The 23,303-nt window shown below is 40.7% G+C and overlaps 1 protein-coding gene across 1 annotated transcript in view; it reads left to right on the forward strand.

Annotated features, from left to right (window-relative positions):
- Positions 1-23,303, forward strand: part of TMTC2 (transmembrane O-mannosyltransferase targeting cadherins 2) — a 198,539-nt gene that overhangs the window by 103,616 nt on the left and 71,620 nt on the right. Inside the window, exons 3-4 of the mRNA XM_082240978.1 lie at positions 7,456-8,284; positions 21,140-21,254. Of these exons, the coding sequence (XP_082097104.1) occupies positions 7,456-8,284; positions 21,140-21,254 (944 nt within the window). The remainder of the gene's footprint in view (positions 1-7,455; positions 8,285-21,139; positions 21,255-23,303) is intronic.

Below are 23,303 nucleotides of genomic sequence, written 5' to 3' on the forward strand. Positions count from 1 at the left end.
AAAAGGGAGAGCACTATAACATATTATGTTACCACCAAAATCTATCATGTGGAAACTATTTGCAGCTTCCTCTATGCGATGAAAGTAATGTGTAGGCCAGCCGTATGAAACAGTTTATCATGTCATTCTTCCCTCTTCCTCATCTCCTCGATTCAAACATAAAAGGGGATAAATCCATAGGCAGCAGCACATAAAAAGAGGAAATATAGATAATGCTGACTCAGTTGATGACTGGCAGGTACTTCAGCTGATTGGATTCCAGTTACATCTGGATAGCTTTTTCTGTCAATCCCAGAGCCAGCTTGCTATTTATACTACAAATAGAATTCAGTATTGGATGGTTTTCCACTGCTGGATTGTTAAAGCTGCTTAGACCTTCCAGAGGCTTAATTTGGGATTAAATGACATTTTGCTCATAAAATCCATTTAGTTAATTCGCTTGCAAAGTGTCTCCCCTCCTGCAGTTTTAATGTACTACTTATTTTTTCTTCTTCTGTTTGAAATAAAACATGCTTCTTGGCTTTGGGTTTGCTTTAGCAAGGCACTATTAGGTATTAATAATACTGCAAACAAATGAAAGACTTGGCATAATCATTTGAGCACATTTTGTAACTGCTGTAACTCTTAGCAACATTTGAACATTTCGGCCTAATTTGTACGTTTTCTGTACTACAGAAAATGGCAGACAAGAATCTACTGCTGTCGTAGTCCACCCAAAAGTCTGCAATATGACCCCAGCATATAACATCTGCTGTTACAAGGCCTGGTACATGCAGAAGGCATGTTTGAACACTTGAAGTTTTCTCCTTGGCTTTGCATGAAAGAAGCAGTAACCGGCATGGCCTGTTCACAAGATCCGGTCAAGTTTTTTCTATCGCCCCCCCCCTTCTGTGCCCAACTTTGAAATTTGGCTTTATCGAAAAGTTCAGCATTCCATTGGATGTTTAACATAGTGTTTCCCCAATCTTGTGCCCTCCAGAAGTTATTGGATTCAAATTCCCTTAAACCCCAGCCACCATGGCAAATCATCAGGAATTATGAAAGCTTGCAGCTTTTCTCAACCTTGGCTCCTCAGATGTTTTTGTCCTACAGTTCCCATCATCCCTGACCACTGGTCCTGTGAGCTAGGGATCAAGGGAGTTGTAGGCCAAAAACATCTGGGGACCCAAGGTTGAGAACAACTGGAACACATCTTTGTCAGCAGCCTTCGACATGGTCGATCACGAACTTCTGGACCACCGCCTTGCCGGCGTGGGGATCCAGGGCACAGTCCTTCAATGGCTGCGCTCGTTTCTCTCCGGTCAGGGACAGAGGGTGGCGCTTGGGGAATTGTCATTGCGCCACTCCTTGGTGTGTGGAGTGCCTCAGGGTGCGATACTCCCCCCGATGCTTTTTAACATCTTTATGCGCCCCCTCGCCCAGCTTGTCCAGAGTTTTGGGCTGGGTTGCCATCAGTATGCCGATGACACCCAACTCTATCTGTTGATGGATGACCATCCTGACTCGGCCCCAGACACACTGACCAGATGTCTGGAAGCTGTGGCTGGATGGTTACGTGGGAGCCGGTTGAAGTTAAATCCTTCGAAGACAGAGGTCCTCTGGCTGGGACGGAGCGATATGGGATTGAGGGGGCAACTCCCATCTCTTGCGGGGGTGCAATTAGTGCCAGCATCGTCTGTTAAGAGTTTGGGTGTAATCTTCGATACCTCCCTCTCTATGGAGGCGCAGATTACAGCTGTAACAAAGGCGGCATTTTTTCATCTCCGCCAGGCTAAGCAGTTGGCTCCTTATCTCTCTCGCCCTGACCTAGCCACTGTGATCCACGCGACGGTCACCTCCAGACTGGATTATTGTAACTCGCTCTACGTGGGGCTGCCCTTGAGACTGACCCAGAAACTCCAGCGGGTGCAGAATGCCGCGGCGAGACTCCTTATGGGGTCTTCGCTGCGAGATCATATCCATCCGGTACTATACCAGCTGCACTGGCTCCCGGTGGAGTACAGGATCAGGTTTAAGGTGCTGGTTTTAACTTTTAAAGCCCTATACGGCCTAGGACCCTCGTACCTACGGGACCGCCTCTCCTGGTATGTCCCACAGAGAAATTTACGGTCTGCAAATAAAAACACCCTAAAGATCCCAGGCCACAGAGAGGTTAGGTTGGCCTCAACTAGAGCCAGGGCTTTCTTGGCCGCGGCTCCAATCTGGTGGAACGCTCTATCACAAGAGACTAGGGCCCTGCAGGACCTGACATCCTTCCGCAGGGCCTGCAAGACAGAGCTGTTCCACCAGGCCTTTTGTCAGGGCGCAGCCTGACCCCCTCCTCTGGCAATCTGCACAAAATTTTGCTTGATGGTTGCCATTAATTTGATTTTAATTTGATTTAATTAATTTTATAATGAATGTTTTAGAATGTTGGACTATTTTGATTGTTGTTAGCCGCCCTGAGCCCAGCTTCGGCTGGGGAGGGCGGGATATAAATAAAATTTATTATTTATTATTATTATCTGAAAGGCACCAGGTGGTTTAGCACATTTAAAAACCTACTGAACAAAGCAACATATCCATCAAACAAAATATAGCTGTGCTTATATCCTAGTGCCTTCAAAAAGCAGCCCATGTAACAACATCTCTCACCGTTCCTAAAAACTAGCTGCATTTTGGCTTGGAGACTCATTATTTCTACTTTTATAGAAGTACAGCTTGCAATGTGTCTCTGTTTGCCTACGCTGTTTGTCCAGGGCACATAGATATATAATGCTTTTGTGTGAACTTGTGAGGGCGTGGTATCTTCCAGAGACCCTGTTTTTCTTGATTGATTATTTTTTAAAAAAATTCTAAGCAGTGTACAAAATAGAAGCAACAACAGACAACTTAAACAAAACATTACAAAAATACACAGTAACATATAAAAATGTTACATTAATACAAAGTTACTATTATACATATGTAAATCAATATCAGTTCATTCTCTTTTGGACTACCCCCCACTATCAGCCTCCAAACAAACTCAGCTCATCCACAAAAAAGAAGAGTTCAGCAGACATCACCCTTGTCTCTCACTAGAACCATAGCATTTTAGATTTGGAAGGGACCATGATGCTCATCTAGTCTAACCCCCTGCAATGCTGAAATCTTTTTGCCCAATGAGGGGCTCAAACCCATGACCCTGAGATTAAGTGTCTTATGCTTTACTGACTGAGCTATCTAGACTTGCTTTTTATGGGCAGGCACAAGGTGGATGGCGCTTCCTCAGAATGCCCACAGCTGTGTCCTATTCAGCTGTACTCTCCACACATCGTTCCAGGTACAGCAAGTTGTTGAGTTTCCCAGGGGGTCCAAAGGATGGGAAACACCCTTGTGCACTCACAGTCCCCCCCCTCTTTCTCCAGCTGCTCTATTTCTGCTGGAAATGTATAGGCGTGTTACTAAAACTGTGATCTGATGGCTTTTTAAATATTTTAAGTTTAATTTTGTATTATAATTTTATTGGCACCTGAAGATTGCTTCTCAGCCCTAAGCATTGTTAGGGTGCAGTTATAAATCTAAAAACAAAAACAAATATCTAGGGTATCTTCAACACCCTTTTGATTTATACTTTTTTTGTGTACATATGAAGACCCCTTAGAATTTATATGATAAAAATGTTGACATGTTGCTGAAGAATACATTTTCGAATACCTCTTTAGCATGGATAACAAATGGAGAATGATCCTTGATGTCCATGGCTCTCTCCACCACCAGATGTCAAGTGGATATTGTATGCAGTCACCTTTAGATGCATGAAGCTGAGGTTGCTGAGAGCTTTAGAAACTATAAAAAACCACTGTGGGTACTCTGAACCGCTTTAATAAAGTCCAAGTGACCCAGCTCTTCAGGAAGTGGCTTACCTTCTATAGTCTGTGCAAACAAAAAATTCTGAACATTTGTATAATGCAGCCCAATTTATATTGGTTGAAGGCATTTATGTTCTTTTGAGATATGTGGAAGGTTATATTTATTTATAAATGCCGGCATATACACCTCTTTGTAATGTGAGAATAGTCTTGTGTGTTGTTGAACCTTTTCTTGCTGCGTGCCATGCTTTCAGATCTTCAGAGTGTGCTTCTTTGATGTTTGTTCCTAAAAGGATAAGGAAAGGGCAGAGGGAAATAATGCTTGCCTTCTGGAAACACCATATGTCACTGGATAAATGAGGACTTCACATTGACAAGGGCTACAGTGTGGGATAATCTGCTGCGGAATTTAATTCAGCAGTATTTATGGTAGAGGTGTGCAGTCGGAATCTGAGCAAAAGTATTGCATCATGCAATATATGGATTGGTTGGGTTTGGTGAATGTGCAAGACGATTCACTGATTGAAATGCCACACATGATCGCTGTGCTTTTAATCAGATCTTTGGAAGAAAAACCCCCTGTGCACATTCGTTTTCTTTCCCAGAGGAAAATTATAGCTGATGAAGGGTTAGAGGATTTATGAGGGTGCCAAAGCATATGGCAGATGGGCTGGATTAGGACTCGGGAGTACAGTAATCCAAATCCTTGTTGCCAAGTATTATAAAGAACTCTGCCTCCTGCTGGGCTCTTCTAAATTTATAGCCTAAAAAGCAAGGGCTGCAGATACCGAAAATAAAAGTACTGTTTATAGAGCTGTTCCCTAAATTAATGTCTGGATAAACAACTCCTTTGGCTTTTCCACTCCAATCATTATCCTACCCTCACTGAAATTTATTACAAAGCACCATGTTATGAGCTACTAAGAGTGGTGATGTGTTTGTAGGTTGTGTTTGGAAATGGTTTGAGATACGCACTGCCCACAATATTAGGTTTGACACTTCATAAAGCAGCTTGTTTTGATGTGAAGGCTGTCTTGATTGAGATCAGTGTCTTCCTGAGTCTGCATCATTCTTTATCCCATCTCCACCCTGAAATCACCATTGGAATTTGTTTTTTTAAGGCTATAACTTCCATTCTTTTTGACAGAAGTGGATGAAATTTGCTTCCTTGGTCCATGTGGCTGGAAACAGTCCCACAAATCTACAATCCCATATTGTGAAGCATCAGGGAAAAGCATATAATAAAGGGATTCAACCTAAGCATTAGTCAAGGGTGCCAACTTAAATTAAAAAAAATTGAGGGGTGGGGGGGGAAGTAAGCCCTGCCCCATATAATCAACCACACGACTTGGCACACATAAGCATCATTTAGAAGACATCAGGGGAGTTTTTAATGTGTGACATTTTAATGTATTCTTAATCTTAATCTGAAGCAGCTCAGAGTGGCTGGGAAAACCCAGCCAGATGGGCGGGGTACAAATAATAAATTATTATTATTGTTGTTGTTATTTATTTGAATGGCAGTGCCCATTAATTTTGGCAGGGTTCTAGAGCCCTTACGCCTCCTTCCCAAAGCTGGGCAAGTGCTTGCAGAACTTTGGGAAGTAGGTGAGAGGGTTCTAGGACCCTGCCAGAGCCCTCCTGACTCCTTCCCAAAGCCAAGTAAGGCACCCTCCACCTTGTGGGGTCTGGTTCCAGGGGTTCCAGGCTTTCCAGTTTTTGTGTATACACCTGGATCCTTAGAACCAAGCCCTGTATAGCTGAAGGAGCATCTCCACCCCCATCGCTCAGCCCAGACACTGAGACCCAGCTATGGGGGCCTTCTGGCAGTTTCCCCACTGCAAGAAGTGAAGTTACAGGGAACCTGCCCTGTGGAATGCCCTCCCATCAAATGTAAAACAGATAAATAACTATATGACTTTTAGAAGACATCTGAATGCAGCACAGTATTGGGAAGTTTTTAAATGGTTTATGTTTTATTACATTTTGTTGGGAGCCTCCCAGAGTGGCTAGGGCAGCCCAGTCAGATGGGCGGCATATAAATAATAAAATGATTATTATTATTACTTGTATTGGTTCCAATAGCTCCTTAGTATGTTCAGAATTCTCCGCCCCCGCTCCCCAAACTCGCAACTTTCTGCACTTTCCTGACTTTTAGAAGAGCTTTTGTCAAGCAACATATGCCCTGTTGTTAGGGAAGGCAACTTTGTCACATGCTTCCTGCCTCCTTCACGCTTACAATGTTGGACTTGAAACTGCTTCTCTCTAGTTTTGCTACAGTTCTACGGTATGCTGGAAAATGTGATATTCCAAGTTTCAGTATTGCATAAAATGGTCAATCACAGATGCACGTGTAACCTTTGCTAGTGCTGGCACCAGGGTTACCAACGCATCTTTTGAGTTGTGGTTCCTTGTTAATTTTGCTAATTGTACTCTGTATTGATTCCACAAGATATACTGTAGCAGCATATTCTAAAATATGCTGATGGTCAAAGTTTTCTCTTTCACAGTCTTCATTTAAGAATCTTGGGAGAGAAGCAGAAATTCTTAAGCATGGTGTATTTATGCATACTTTGTGGCTCATAACATTATCTTGTGTTATGGTTGGCATGCTGGAGATTATTAGGAAGGCTTCCAATCTAAAACTATGGAAAGCTCAGTGAACACCTAAGCAATATGTAAGCACTGAGGATGATTGGGGGGGGGGGAGGGATGCTAAAGCAATTTCTGCAATTTCAGAAGCCAGAAAAACCACACACAGAAACCAAATAATTGACCAAGATATACAGCATGAATATGATGAGCAGTTCAAGCAAATGTCAAGCTATTACTGCCTACCATAAGTAAACTAAAGGCATGCTTTAAAGTGCACTTGTTGTAGCTAGTTTGCTCATGTCTTTGACCTTTGGACCCCGCATAGCAGCTCAGTATAGCTGAAATTGCTATTTTGAATGGAGCTCCAGATCGTCCCTGGAGGGAAAAAGAAATGGAAGAGAGAGAGAGAGAGAGAGAGAGAGAGAGAGAGAGAGAGAGAGAGAGAGCGCACACTATGGGGAGGATTCTGGAGAGAAACAATTTTACGTGTCCTTTGAAAAAAAGTGTATTTGATGTCCAGGCTAAAGCAGAGACTGGAGTTAATGAATGGGAAAGGAGCAACAGATTTTCAGTATGCTGATTGCAACTGTATTATTACAAGTGTGAGTTTAGATTGCTCCTTGTGCAATTGAAATTCTGGTAGCTTCTTTGTGTAAGGCAAAAAGCAGATTAAGCAAAGTGTGATGAAATCACATGACCATTTCATGCACATGCCAGATGCTCACATGCAGAATCAAATCATGCAAGTGGCTTAATTGCACACGCACACACAAAAAAGGTGGAAAATTTGCAAGATAAGACAGTATTTCTGTTTTTATAACAGTGTAGCTTCTGGTTTACAACAAACCTTAGTGATGGACAAGCAATTCTATAAAAGCATTTAGACATAATAGATTGTACTGGAAAAGCTTGTAGGACTGTATAGTTTCTTTAGGTAAGGTTTTTAAAAGCTCACAGAAGCAACTTCAGAATCCCCAAAACCAAAATATGAATGTAATTTTATTTATTGTTCTTTTTTCCCTTTCAGCGGAAGAATTTACCCCTTCTTTTGAGCATTGGTTTATTGATCTTCTGGGGAGCTTTGCTACTAGGTCTTCGCTTTTATTGGATGGGGAACAAACCTCCCAGCTTTTCCAACTCTGACAACCCAGCAGCTGACTCGGAGAGTTTTCTAACACGAACCTTGACCTTTTTTTACCTGCCAACCAAAAATCTTTGGCTATTGCTGTGCCCGGACACTCTTAGCTTTGATTGGTCCATGGATGCTGTGCCTCTTCTCAAAACAGTCAGTGACTGGAGGAACCTACACACAGTGGCCTTTTATGCTGGACTTCTCCTCCTTGCTTACACCGGTTTGAAAAGCTCCAGCAAAGAGAGAGAATGCAATGGGAAAAACGTAACAAATGGCAAGCAGAACACCAATGGCCATAACTGCCTATCAGAAATGGAGTATAAAAGCTTGGAGTTGAAGCCCAGCTTTGTATCTAAAGAAGAAAACGGCATTAACAAACACTTGCCGCAGAGACCGCAACTCCCCTCAACTGAGAATATTGTAGTTCTGTCTCTGTCCTTATTAATTGTGCCCTTTATTCCAGCCACAAACTTTTTTTTCTATGTAGGCTTTGTGATAGCAGAGCGTGTCTTGTATATACCTAGTATGGGCTTCTGCCTGCTGATCACTGTGGGCACCAGGGCCCTCTACATCAAAGCCCAAAAGCGCTTTCTGAAGAACTTGATTTTTTTTGCCACAGCTGCATTAATATTTTTCTATGGACTCAAGACTTTTGTCAGGAATGGGGACTGGCAGAATGAAGAGATGCTGTATAAGTCAGGGATAAAAGTAAATCCAGCTAAAGGTAATGTTCTCTATTTTGTTTTGTTATGTTAAAAAAAATCCACTGTCTATAATTCTATTTTCTCTTTCTGGATTGAACACTTAGGATATGGATCCTACATGTGCATTTATGAACCGTTTAAATACACAAGTCGCAGGGGTCAGCAAACTTTTGTGGGGAGCCAGACTATATTTTGGAAAAAAAATGAATGAATTCCTGTGCCCCACAAATAACCCAGAGATGCATTTTAAATAAAATGACACATTCTACTCATGTAAAAACATGCTGATTCCTGAACCTTCTGCTGACTGGATTTAGAAGGCGATTGGGCCGGATCCGGCCCCCAGGCCTTAGTTTGCCTACCCATGCACTAGTGTATAGTAGTATACCATACAAATAGTACAGTCATATAGAATATAGATTTGTTTTGATTCCATATTAAGAGGAATCATTTTAGCATGCAGTAAAAACAACCACAAAAATGTTTTACAAACATTTCACACATCTAACAAACTATGCTATAATGAATTGCTACTTAATAAGCAATACAGACAGGCCCCCAGTTTACGCACTTAAAATATGCACACGGTCGTGTATATGTGCATTGCACCGAACCTGGAAGTGACCCGGAAACATCAAAAAGAAATCACTGAAACATCACTAAAAGGGTGGGGTGGGGCAGAACAGGGTGTTTGCAGGCATTTTCAATGGGTTTTGATTATATGCGATTTCACTGAGGCACATGGTTCCTTGGAACATAACCCCCATGTATGAACATGTTTTAACTTTGTCTTTGATTCAGATATTTGAATCTATTTCCACAAGTGAAGAAAAGTTTGGTAATTACTGGGGTGTCTAAAACATGCGAATCAGATCAACTTCCCCCCCTTTTCTTGTTTTCCTTTGATTATGGCCAAACTTGAAACTTTAAAAAGACAGCCAACATAGATATTTAATATTAGTGGTACTGTCCTTTTGACAATTATAATGAAACATCAGTATTGTTACATAAACAGGGTGATTTATTCTCAGCTTCCCTGATGAAACATCTCTCTGTTGCATTTTCCAGGTATTTGAAATGTTAGGAAAATCTAACCTGTTAATAGCTGCATATCTGAATGAACAGCCTGTCTTTGTTTCACATGGTGTGTGGCCGCAGCAGTGCACCTGGGAAATTTAGGTTAGATTTAAACAAATTCAAAATGGCTTGTATGTAAGAAACAGTATTATTTTCAAGCATACTCCAGGACTTGGATCTGCTGATTGCTATTTGTAGCAAAGCAAGCTACATTTAGCAATAAAGTTTTATAAATTGTAGCTTAAAAATGCAGACTAAGGGTGGGGAAATGGGTGCTGAGGTGCATAGTGTTATTATCCTGTTGTAAATAACAGTCCAGTATTTCAGAAACAAATGGATGGGAAGCAAAGGTTGCCTTATTTGATGGGAAGAGGCTTTCTGTTGGAACCTTTGGGTTCAACCGATAATGTTTAGAACGTTTATCCCCTTTAGAAGAACTTCAGACCTCTGTATTAGTTTTCTGGCAACATTACTCATCATATTTGATAGCATCATGAAATTATCTGGCACTCCTGAAACTACAGTTACATAGCAAAATATGAGACAGATCAGATTCAGTGATGTTCATAGAGGCTACCAAAACTTGGAAAAGTTCTCTTCTCTTCAGCTCTTTCACATTCTTAGACACACTTCTTCATATCTACTTCCTGTGGTTCCATTATTATAGCAGTGGAAACAGCAAATATCTTATATGATGTACTGTACATGGAAGAATATAGTTCCTGCTGTTGTATATAGACACAGCAACACAACAGTATGCTTTTCATGTCCATAAGGGATTTCAGACTATTGTGAACGTAGCACTCAATTCTAAACAGTTTTGGCTGTTATGCAGATATGTACATTTTTCTCACGAAGTGAAATGCCTGAGCTGTTCCTGCATCTTCTGTGAATGCATTTTGTTTCTGGAGAAATTGTTAAGTTTCTACTTCAGATATTCCTTCAGAAGCAAAAAAGACAGGAGAACAAACATAGTTTTTGCATCATTTTGTGCATCAAGCTGTTTGCTTGCTCATGCATAATGTACGTATATGTGCTGGACAGAACCCTTGGTGAATGAATCAGTTTTGAGAAGATGGGAGAGTAAACAGGTTGGCATTTCTGTTCCTTTATGTTTTGATAGTAATATCAGATTTATATTTTCTGGGCCCTAGGGGGTAGGTAGATATCGCTTGTTTTTCCTTAAGAAAAAAACAAAAGATTTAACAAAAATATCTTCCCATACTAGCTGCCCAGCCTAGCAATTGATACTTCTTGAAGAAAAGATGGGATATATATGTAATAATAGATAAATGCAATGCTTGTTCTCCACTCAATCAAACAGAGAAATCAAGCCAGTAAATAATTTGTTGACAAGTAATGCACAACTAGCAATGACTCTTAAGTGAAATGGCACTAACAATTTATCTATGCTGTCTTCCAGATGTTTTTCTGTATTGCCACTCCTATTTCCCAGGATTCTTTGGGGGATTCCATCACTGTTTAAAGTGGTATGATGCTGCTTTAAATGTATAGTGCAGATGAGACCTGCAATACTAAGTGCAGAGAGTAACCCAAATTCATAAGGTTCTCACTAAGTGAACTCCAACATCAGATAACCAACATAAACTTCTCCTAGTTAACACAATATGATTTTTTATGTAATTCAGACAATCCAGTATTAATTAGCCTTATTCTCAGTAGCACTTCTTTAATACTGGAATTTCAGGATTCTAAATAATAATTAATAATAATTTAATTATTATGTATACCCCGCCCATACCCCTGGGCAGCTTACAGCATATATACAGTGGTGCCTCGCAAGACAAAATTAATCCGTTCCGCGAGCCTCTTCGTCTAGCGTTGTTTTCGTCTTGCGAAGCAACCCTATTAGCGGCTTAGCGGATTAGCGCTATTAGCGGTTTAGCGGCTATTAAAGGCTTAGCGGCTATTAAAGGCTTAGCGGATTAGTGGCTAAAAGGCTATTAGCGGCTTAGCGGCTTAGAAAAAGGGGGGAAAGCGGGGAAAAATTGGAACACTTGCAAGACGTTTTCGTCTTGCAAAGCAAGCCCATAGGGGAAATCGTCTTGCGAAGCAGCTCAAAAATGGAAAACCCTTTCGTCTAACGGGTTTTCCGTCTTGTGAGGCATTTGTCTTGCGGGGCACCACTGTAAAACATAGTAAAATATCAAACATTAAAAGAAACTTCCCAATACTGGGCTGCCTTCAGATGTCTTCTAAAAGTTACCGTAGGTAGTTCTTTATCTCCTTGACATAGGAATATATTTGGGCCTGCATTTATATATTTATTTATTTATCTGGAGGGGTGGGGTTTAAATGGGACATGAGGGAGAGATCCGAACTTTGTAGGAATGCCGAGATCTGAAATGAAGGAAATATACCACTTTAGCCAACAACTAGGTTATCTTTGTGGTCATGAGGACAAGTCTTTTTCTCTGCTGCCATTTTTTTTTTTTTACGCTTATTGATAGTTACCGGAAAGGTGAGACTAAAAGAGCTACACTTTGTAAGGTACAAATGACACACTTGCCTCTAGCCTGCTTTCCTAAGTGAGACAGAGAGCTTGCGATAAAGATGGATAAGATAGGAATGCTTCCCCTCTCGCCATTCTCTCTTTGGCTTTCCCAATGGCCCACCCCTGTAGCCCTCGGTCCGTTCAGGCTGAAGTGCAGCAGACGAGGCACCCCTGAATGTGCAAGGTTACCTACATGATTAGATCAGCCAACTTGCTGCAGAAACTCAGCCCCAGAAAATGAGAAGTGGGGAGGGTCGGCCCTCGGGAGCACTAGCTGGGGCTAATGATCGTGTTCCCATTCCCATATGTAGGGATGCCTGAACAAAGCTTAGAGCAGCCTTTCTCAACCTGTGGGTCCTCAGATGTTGTTGAACTACAACTCCCATCACCCCTAGCTAGCAAGGCAGGAGCTCAGGGATGATGGGAGTTGTAGTCCAACAACATCTGGGGGACCCACAGGATGAGAACCGCTGGCTTAGAGAATTATTCATTTATTCAACTTCTTCTCATTTTATGAATCGCTTGTCATGAAACCCCCCAAACCAATTTAACAATGAAAGGCTATGAGTGGCAGCTATCCATGATAGCGATGCTGTGCCTTTCCAGTTGGGGGCAGCAATGTTTTTGATACCAGTTGCTGGAAACCACAAGAGGGGAGAGTTCCTTTGGGCTCAGGTCCTGCTTGCAGGTTTTCCACAGGCATCTGGTTGTCTACTGTGAGAGCAGGATGGTGGACTAGGTCTGATCCAGCATGCTCTCCTTGTGTTCTTGTGAAAACCAATAGAAAAACAATTTTGCCTCCCATAGGGACTGGGATAAAAATCTTTGCTTTAAAAGGCTTGTTGAGAAAGGAAGGCACTGAAGGAAACAGGAGAGATGGCAACAGGAGGAAGTACTGAAGTTCAGGTGCTGCCATACCAAAAGTTGTTTGCTCACATCTTATAAAATGGACCTCCTAATAAAATGGAAACTGCAGAATTGATTTGATTTGGCAGTGATTGATTTGGCAGATATGGGGTGAGATTATTCACAGAATCATAGAACTGTAGGATTGGAAGGGACCATGAGGAACATCTACTCCAAGTCCAAGCAGTGCAGGAATATTTTGCTGAACATGGGGCTCGAACCATGAACCTTAGGCTAAGAGTCTCATGCTTTACTGACTGAGCTATCAACAGACGTTATTTTTGGAACTTAATTTTCTAGGAGTTCTCATTAAAAAGGTTAAATAAACTGAAGACTTTTTTTGAAAGTGAGCTCTGAGAACAATTGGAGAAGTTCTGCAGAATACTGTTAGGTTCAGGATTACTTGAGAAACAGAAATAAAATAGGAATATAGCCCTTCCGATCGACAGGGCAGGTGGAGCGCCATTTCATATTTATGTAGTTCGTGAGCAAAGTGAAAATGAGCTACTCCAAAATGCACAACACACAGTTTTGCTCACTTTCGGGGAAGGAAAGGATACCCAAGAGTACAAGCTGAAAGGAATATTGTGCTGCTGCCTAAAATTCTCATATGCAAAGGCCAGTCTGTTTGACCCCAAGTTGGCAGGGAATCTGCCAGTCATTAACTGAGCGGAAGCTGCAGAGTAAAGATTGGGAAGATCACCTCTGCATGTCTGCCCATTTGCTTTTCTGATATACTCAGGGTTTGGGGGGGGGGGTTGGTTAATGTTATATTTAAATAACTCCAAATTAGTTGAGTCACACCGTTTAACAGTGGCTTTCTTTGTTTTTGTTTTTAGTAGGATCAGGAGAAGAGTGGCTGTAAAAATTAAGGCGAACTCTTCCTTAATTAATTTTTTTAGTAATAGTAGTAGTATTGTTTATACTCCACCCATCTGGCTGCAACTTTCTTTTGAATGTTTGAACAATGGTTTGCAGTTGATCTTAAGAGCTTAAGTTCAGACAATTGGCATAAATTAATATAGGATTGTGGACAGTATTGGCTGTACATACCTCTAAATTTCATTGTTTGTCTTATTTCAGACGGATATCTTACATCCTATAGGAAAGCAAATTCTAAACACTTGGCCAGGCTCCACTTGCTTCTCCTGGGAAAACCATTTTTATTTGCATACATACATCAGCTGTCATTTGCACAGCAAGACCCGTGCACAGCTTACGCTGTGATGTTATAATGATATATTCTAATTGCTTTTTTCCTGGTGTAGTAAGTTGTAAGATCAGGCCATTGGTTCCAATTAAATAAACACATTCTAGTCTCTTTGGCCAGGGTGCTCTCAAATGCCTCTCAGATTTTGAAATACATTTTGTCAACACCTTCATGTCCTTTTGTGCATATCATATATGAACCAATGAATCTAGGAAGAAATCATAGGGATCATAGCAATACATTTTGGTGTCAACCATATAAGCTGCATTTGATTGAAGAAAGCTGTTATAACCACATTGTCAAAAGTTCTTGTAAAATCTATTTTCGTATTACTAAAATGAATTTCAGACTTGTGGAACAATTGACTAGTGTATACCAACTCCCATTGGTAGTGATTCCTAAATTCTTGAAATAAATTGAACAGTGACATTGAACAAACTATATTCATGACATTGCTAATGCAAAAAAGTATACCTTATGGACGTTATAAGAAATATTGGTTGTCAGACTTGAGCTAGCATGAGCAATTGCAGATATTTGCTTGTATGTAAAATGAATGCATAAAACAGATTAATTTTGGAACTTGAGCTTGTAGAAAACATTTATTTATTAAGAAATGAGTTATAAGAGCATTTATTTTGGCGAGTTAAAACCTTGGCTTGCAGTAACAGAATTAATCTAAAAGATGCTGACAGATTTCTCATATTACATAAAATTCCAGACGCAGATAAAATTAAAGTGTATTCCAGAAAAGTGTATACAGTTTTATACCTTTTGCTTTGCAGGGCACAAGATATTCCAAGGGCTTTGTTTCCTGAGCACCCAGAAATAATGATGCTTTCAACTAGGTTTAAAAAAAATATGTTTTCTACACTTGATGGTAGTAGAACTCAGAATGCTGAACAGTACATTCCAGAAGGCCAGAGCAACACAAATGCCTAATAGGTACTTGAATATGCTGTGGGATTAACAGTACACTGTGATATGCAAATTTGAAATGATGATTCGGCTCTGCACTGATTCCCTCACCCCACCCCAGGAGATTTTGCAACTTGAAGGCAGTGAATTCAGGCTCACATCCTGCCTTTTGAGGCACCTCCCCATGGTGATTTATTGAAAATTACTTTGCGAAGTGCAGGTACTTCTTCAGTGCGTCACAGAAGTGTTGATGATTATTAATATCAGTCAAGTGCTCAAGGGAAGATAAGAGGTTTTCAAGTACTTTTGACAGAGAACAGAAGCAACTGATGTGATTCACCTTGAAAACTAGTATCTACAATATTAGACTGTTTTTTGTTTTGAGGAGCTTCAGACGTGAGAAAAGAGATGCTTTAGCTGCTGGTTTCAGGGGAATTGACACAAGCCCTAATGAAAGTAGCGGATGTTGCAGCGCAACTGAACCTAGTTGATGTGTGTTGTACATCTTTATTTATGTTTTGCCACTGTACTTTATAGCATGCTATGAAAAGGTGGTGAGGAAAAGGTGGTGAGGATTAGGAAAGGTGGTGCAGGATGATGTATAACACCAAACCTAATCTGTCATGGTCTAGGAATTTGATGCCCATAAAAGTTTAATAACAAACAAAAAAGAGGAGATTTAGTGGTCATATTGGATTTATTTCTAATCTTCTAAAACTTATAGGTGAATGGTGCTCATCAAAACTGTTCAGCTGAGAGCCCCTTTATATTGAACAGTCTCTTCCCCAGTGACAGAATAAGCTGTTCCACTGGCTATTGCATTTAGTGCTTCTGGTTGCTGATTTTGGCTGGTACCCTCAGTAGATATCTATACAGTGGTACCTCAGGTTACATACGCTTCAGGTTACATACGCTTCAGGTTACAGACTCCGCTAACCCAGAAATATTACCTCAGGTTAAGTACTTTGCTTCAGGATGAGAACAGAAATTGTGCTCCGGCGGCACGGCAGCAGCAGGAGGCCCCATTAGCTAAAGTGGTGCTTCAGGTTAAGAACAGTTTGAGGTTAAGTATGGACCTCTGAAACGAATTAAGTACTTAACCTGAGGTACCACTGTATAATAGGTAGCCACAGGGTTCCATCTTGTTCCCAGTGCTTCATATATGAAGTCACTGGGAAATGTCATTAGAAGATTCAGGGTAAAATAACATCAGTGTTAGGGAACGCGGATGGCACTGTGGTCTAAACCACTGAGCCTCTTGGGCTTGCTGGTCAGAAGGTTGGTGGTTCGAATCCCTGCAATGGGGTGAGCTCCCATTGCTCGGTCCCAGCTCCTGCCAACCTAGCAGTTTGAAAGCACCCCAAAAAGAGCAGGCAGATAAATAAGTACCACTCCGCCGGGAAGGTAAATGGCGTTTCCGTGTGCTGCTCTGGTTTCGCCAGAAACGGCTTAGTCATGCTGGCCACATGACCTGGAAAAATTGTCTGCGGACAAACGCTGGCTCCCTCAGCCTGTAAAGTGAGATGAGCGCTGCAACCCCAGAGTTGTCTGCGACTGGACTTAACTGTCAGGGGTCCTTTACATAGTGTTATCAGATATGTAGAATGTTGGTGTGTGTTTTAATCTGTTTTTGAACTTAGCACTGATTTTGCCTAGTTTTTGAATGTTTCAAGTACCGGTAGTTCCTTTTAACTGTTTATAATTTTTTGCTGATAATCTTTTGAAATCAATCAGTTATATAAATTTTAATAAATAAATAAACCATTTTGGTTTTTAAGCATGGGTTGGCTAGAGTTGGTTGTAACCAAGAAACAATGGCAGTGGAAGTGCCCTCCTAACCATTGTAATGCGGCAATCAGGCCATAGGCGACTGCCATGATTATCTTCAGAATTTGGACAAAAGCCTGGTCCAGACTTGGTGCACAAACCATTTTGTGCTGGAGGTGGTGGTGGGAGACATAAAAGGAGCGTATGCTTTGCTTTCAAATCATAATTGGAAACTATGGTTTGAGTTGAGTTTCCAAGTTTGGATTGGAAACAAATTGTTGTTTCTGCAAAACCATTGTTTGCCCAGTTTGGAAAACTGTGGTTTGCTCACACTAGAAAAAATAGGAGAGAACAGAGTTTGCATGGGAAGGAAAGAATGCATAAGCTTGAAGCTCACAATTTCACCGTGACCTCTGAACTAGGTCTACTGACATTTGTTCTGAAATCAATTTTGTCAATTTTCCTTTAATATACCACAGTGTTTCATGGTTATGTATGAAGTCAATTTTGAAGTAACTATGCTGCAGCTAAGTGTTCACTCTGAACAAAAATGAATTGAAAAGGAGCCAAGGCAGTAAAGACAGCTTCTGCAAACAATGGAAACAAAGAATTTTAAAGAGAAAGGATTGAACTGTTCCAGCCTTTAGATGGTCAGTGAATATGAAACAAGAGCCAAAACTGTTCTCTAATGCTGGAGGCATGTTTTCATAAATGGAAGTATTTTAAAGAGGAAATTTGCTTTGTCACAGAGGTATTTGTATTATTTTAAACTTGCTAATTTATGGCAACCATAGCGTTAGTGCTGAGTGATATAGGAAGAACATAAGGAATAAAACCCAGCAATATTCTAACCCTAAAGCACACATTAATAACAATATATCACCAAGACCTAAACGTTTTAGAGCTTGTCTTGCTTAGTATGCATTTCCTTCCATTAAATGAAGAAATCTTAGAATCTGATACAGTGGTGCCTCGCAAGACGAAATTAATTCGTTCCGCGAGTTTTTTCGTCTAGCGAATTTTTCGTCTTGCGAAGCACGGTGTCGGAAAAGTTTTGGTAAAGCTTCAAAAATCACCAAAGTCTTCAAAAACCTCAAAAAAGGCTACCACACCGCGTTCTATGAGTTGCTCCTCGAAGTCAAGTCGCAACTGTATTAACGGTGTTAAGAAAAAGGAAACAAACTTGCAAGACGTTTTTGTCTTGCGAAGCAAGCCCATAGGGAAATTTGTCTTGCGAAGCAGCTCAAAAACCGCAAAGCCCTTTCGTCTAGCGAGTTTTTCGTCTTGCGAGGCATTCGTCTTGCGGGGCACCACTGTACTGTGGTTTAATTAGCTGAGCACCTTTGGAAGTGGTTTCATCAGTGTCTTCTGTAGGCAGTCATCCAGATTGGGCATTTCTTGTGTTTGTCCCTGTTTAGAGTAAATGCATCTGTAACACAGGGACAAGTACCTGCCCACTCGTAATTCAACTCCACCCAGTATTCCATTTCTCAACCCCAAGTGTGTTTGTGAAATAGGAGCATATAGAGTATTACAGAGGAAATCCAACAATGCTCATTACATATATTTTTTAATGTTTGTTTTCCATTGTGTATTAGGTACACACATAGCTCCCATTCCTGTAATCCAGCGAGTGGGGAGCCTATTGCTCTTCACATGCTGTTGGATTCCAGTTTCCAGACCCATTCCCATTGCTGTCTAGAGGTGATGAAAGATGGGAGCAACATCTGGAAGGCCACAGGTTCCCTATCCTTCTTCTCATCCTCATTGTACATTTTGACTTAGATTTGGAACCCATTGACTGTAATTTAGTTTTGGCCACTTGTTGAGTGCATATTGTGAAAGCTACTATTTCACATGTCTGGGCCTGCCAGATTTGATGTTTCCCACTTACAATCAAATATTACAATCCACTATTTAGCAAAAGCAATGAATAAGGTCTCACAACGTTGCCAAATTACTCATTCCAAAGAGACATAAAAAGTGTTCATTTTTCAATACATCACATATTCTCTTGCCCAAACAATAATGTGCTAATTTGGACGTTATTGCCATGTCCCATTTTCTGAAAAGCCATTCAGATAAAATGAGGGAGGGGATTCATTTCCTCCAATAGATTGAAACTGACATTTAAGTGGCTATCTTCACATTTTCTCCACATCTAAATATTTCATAAGTACATTTATTGAGTGTTTTGAGTACTCTGAGATGTGTACGTTGACAGAAATCTATTGTTGCTCATACACCTTTTTGCCTGGGATCCAAACAGCTACCTTAGGCAAGCCCAAGGCGTTGCTTATGGCCAGTGGGATTTCCCTCTTTCAACAGCTGATTCCCAGGCTGTATTGCAAGCAGTGGTTGAAAATGTAAGTTTCAAAAACAGCCTGACACTTGTCACGAGGGCCTGCCGTTCACGAAACAGAAGACCAAATCCCCCTTCAGGTATTTGAAGCCAATCGTGCTGTTCTTTCAATCTTAAACATTTTAGATAATGCTGCAGTTGTGTTTGTTTAACTTTATTGTGTATATGGTATCATAGGAAGCACTCTTTCCCATGTAGTTTTGGTTGTGAAGTCTTTCTTTTTTCATTTAAATGCACTAATTAAAGGAAATATGAAATACTTCTGTGGTCTAAAGAAGCTTGTCCCATACTAGCATCTTAGCAATTTTACTTTGCAAAGCAGAGTAAAGTAAAGGACCCCTTATGGGGTCCTTGCTGTGGGATCACATTCATCCAGTGCTTTACCAACTGCACTGGCTCCCGGTGGAGTACAGGGTCAGGTTTAAAGTGCTGGTTTTGACCTTTAAAGCCCTATGTGGCTTAGGACCCTCGCGCCTATGGGACCTCCTCTTCTAGTATGCCCCGCGGAGGACCTTAAGGTCCATAAATAACAACACTTTGGAGGTCCCCTTTTGGCTAAGATCAAGTGTAGTGTAGTTAGTCCCGAGTCTCAAGGAGCTTAGATTGGTCTCAACTAGGTCCAGGGCCTTTTCAGCACTGGCCCCGACTTGGTGGAACGCTCTGTCACAAGAGACCAGGGCCCTGCGGGATTTGACATCTTTCCACAGGACCTGCAAGATGGAGCTGTTCTGCTTGGCCTTCGGCTTGGACTCGCTCTGACCCCTTATATGGGATTTGCTATATAAATTTTCCCTTGGCTTTTTTGCTCGCCCATGTAGGACCAGCATGGATAGCTGGCTTGGGTGAATACTTGGTGTTTCCTCCCTTTATGGTCTTGATTTATGGGCTACTACTAAAATGAGACTGCATTTTAAACTGTATTTTAAGTCGTATTTTAATTTACTGTCCCCCCCATTACGTTTTATTGTAATTTATATTTGGTTGTAGCCACCCTGAGCCTGGCCCTGGCCGGGGAGGGCAGGGTATAAATTATTTATTTATTTATTTATTTATTTATTTATTATTATTATTATGTTTGTGATACATGTGAGTGTATCTATTGTTCATTATTTAATACTGCCTCTGCCAGCCAGTTACCAGCCTAGTGCTCTTAAGACATTGATGCACCTGCCTGATTTGGGAGATATAAATGTTGGAGCTGAACTACAGTATATGAAGCTACACAGAATGTTGAGAGTCAGTCTAAAAATATATAGGAAAATGATGCAGAGAATATTGCATTCTGCAAAGGAGAATCCCTTGGTTTTGACCAAGCCATGGATATCCCTATAATTCCCCTCCCTCCATCTTCTATTTCTTTATTTCCTAGCGACTTGGGCAGAATCAATAATGTTCTTGTTTTCTGTTGCCCAGATCCGATAGCTTGAACTTTCCCGTTTCACACCGTAACACAAATGTTGTAGGGACATCTACTCACTTGTTCACAAATCTATGTTTCATTTGTCTATTCTTGCATACCAGTGTACTTCAGTTGTTCACATGGTAATGCTCCCTGATCCATCTGCTTGTCTATTGATTTCAAGCATACCTATGATACGGTAATTGCTTTTATGTCCCATTGAAATCCTGATTGTTTATGTCCTGCCTCTGAAGGTGAGTTTTTCTGAATAGAAGTCATTTATAAATAAAACGGTATAAAAGTGCCCATGCTACAAAGCTGATGCTCTTGAAGTGTGCTATCTCAAGGGGAATTTCCTCTTTTGTTATCCGAGGCCTGTGCAGGCTGCATGATTCAATTGCTGTGCCTCACTTGTTTGCTTCCTCTCAACTTTCAGCATTCCACTGTTGCTCCTGATCCTACCAACAGATGACTTTCCCCCTAATATATATGCACTCTGGGGATTAAACTGTAGAGCATGCATATTGTTGTTGCTAATAGAAGAAACAATGCAGTATAATAAAAAGAGAGGATGTTTTCTTCTGCTGCTCCAGGATGGAGAAAAGAAAAGAGAGAGTTGTGTGGGTTTTTCTCCCTGAGGTCCTTCTTGATCTTCAGGTACTACATTCCATATAATTGGATTGTCTCTCTCTCTGAACACTGCTTTTTTTTCTCTTGGCAGCATGGGGTAACCTTGGAAATGTTCTGAAGAGTCAGAGCAAGATTTCTGAAGCTGAAAGCGCCTATAGGAATGCCTTGTACTACCGCAGCAACATGGCTGATATGCTTTATAATTTGTAAGTATGCATAGCTTTCCTTATGCTATTTTCATCTGCCAAGCCTGGTTGTGAATGAGGCCATTTATTTGGCTCCTGGAAATGGAGATGATATTTAGCTGTTGTTTTTTCTGCCTCTGCCCCCTTGCCCTTTCATTCATCATACTTCAAACTCAGATAGACAGGGTTCCTTCTGTTCTCCACATTTATCAGATCATCATGTATTTCAACTCTGTTCTGCGGTGAGTAGCAGAAGTTGATTTCCCTAAAGATCTGGTGTTCTGCTGCTGTGTCTCTGAATAGGCCCTTGCCTGTGTCCCAGCCCCTCCCCAACAAAGAGACCATTCACTAGTATTTCTCAGCATGCCCAAAAATCCTGAAGCAGTACAACTTTGCCTGTCAGCTTGAGTTAGGGAATCAACAATTATAGCCATTTCTCTTTGACACCCATCCTCGATGTTCTGGGTATCTCCTGTTTAGACCACTGTGTTGCAATCTGCATGGAGCTATCTTTAGAAAATGACTTGGAAGTTCAAGGTTAATGCAGTATTCTTGTAGTGAGCCTTCTAACAGTGGTGGAATTCAGAGAGAATACAATACCATATTTAGTTCATCTGAAATACTTGCCTATATAGTACTCCCGAGCCCAATTTTACCCCACTAGTGCTTAACTTTAAAGCCCAAAATGGCCTGGAACAGAGTCATGTTTCCCACAAATATATTTGTACTAAAAGTGGTTCACAGAGCCTTTGGGAATGCATTCCTCCATCATTTATCCCTGCTGTGTGATATCTGTTGGGAATCTCCTGTTCTGCGTTCTATATGCTGCACAGTGAAGTTGTTGAGGTTAAGGAGAGTTTTCTGCCTTGTCACACCGATATGATGAAATTCATTCCTGAAAGAACCTGTCAACCTCCTTAATCAGTTTGTGTTATGTGAAGACTTTTTGAAGGCATATTTGAGTACCTCTGGATAGGAAGGCTCTTGGTAAATACAAAGGGTGGTATTCAACTTGCTTTCATTCAAAAAGACCCATTGAAATTAATGGTCCTAACTTAGTCATGATCATTCATTTCAATAGGACTATTCTGAGTAAAAGTTTGTAAACAATGTGTGTGGTGTGTGCAGTGCTATATATGTTGGTGCTAGGATTATTTAGAATCACTGCAGCCTTAACTAGCTAGATACAGTCAGCCCCCTAGTCTGCCTTGCCTGTCCGAAAAGTTACCACTTGCTTAGTCAGGCCACTTAAGTTGTGTACCATATGGCACCTTCCTGTCTTCTTTGTTGTGGTACATATGAATTAATGTGAAATGAAATTAGAATACAGCTTCACAATATATCTTTCTCCGTAGCAACCATTGCTTTACAAAAAATAATGTTTGGTGGTAATGTGTAATTGATAAATTAATCTTCATAACAACACCTGTTTAGGAATTGGAAGCTCATTTTCTAATATGCTGTAGAGATCAAGAAATGTGTAATGAAGAGTAAGTTTTGAAAATAAAAAGCATAAGATCAAACATGAACATTTCTAAAAGCAGGCTTATTGAAGCTATTGTTCGTTCTCTCTTTTCTGAAGCCAGGCATATGCAGAATTGCAAGAAGAACTGTAATGATGCATAAATATTTGACTTCTTCAGTGTAGAAGTACAGCGCATGCACGTACACACACACATACACACACATGTTGTGGTCTTCATATCTTCCAGCGAAAATAACACTACTTCCATCTACTGCCCACAACAGTCATCATGATTTCACTCCTATGTAATGTCTGTTAGTTTCCATCTATGTATGTTCACTGAGAAGCCTGTACATATGACAGCCTCCAGATGCATGAACCCATTTGAATATACTGATTTGGTCATGAATGCTACATTTTGATGGTATTGTTTATATGGTGCTTTATATATGTATATGGATATAGGATGTGACAAGATCATTAGCATTCTGACCATTATCAAATTGTTATAAATTGCACTGAATTGTTGTTGTTGTTCCTGCTGTTGTTTGGTAATTGACAGAAGATAAATCTTTTAAATAAAATACTTTTTGGGAATTTGGTTA

The sequence above is a fragment of the Podarcis vaucheri genome (assembly GCF_965113315.1).
Source record: "Podarcis vaucheri genome assembly, chromosome: 10".
Taxonomy (NCBI): Eukaryota; Metazoa; Chordata; class Lepidosauria; order Squamata; family Lacertidae; genus Podarcis; species Podarcis vaucheri.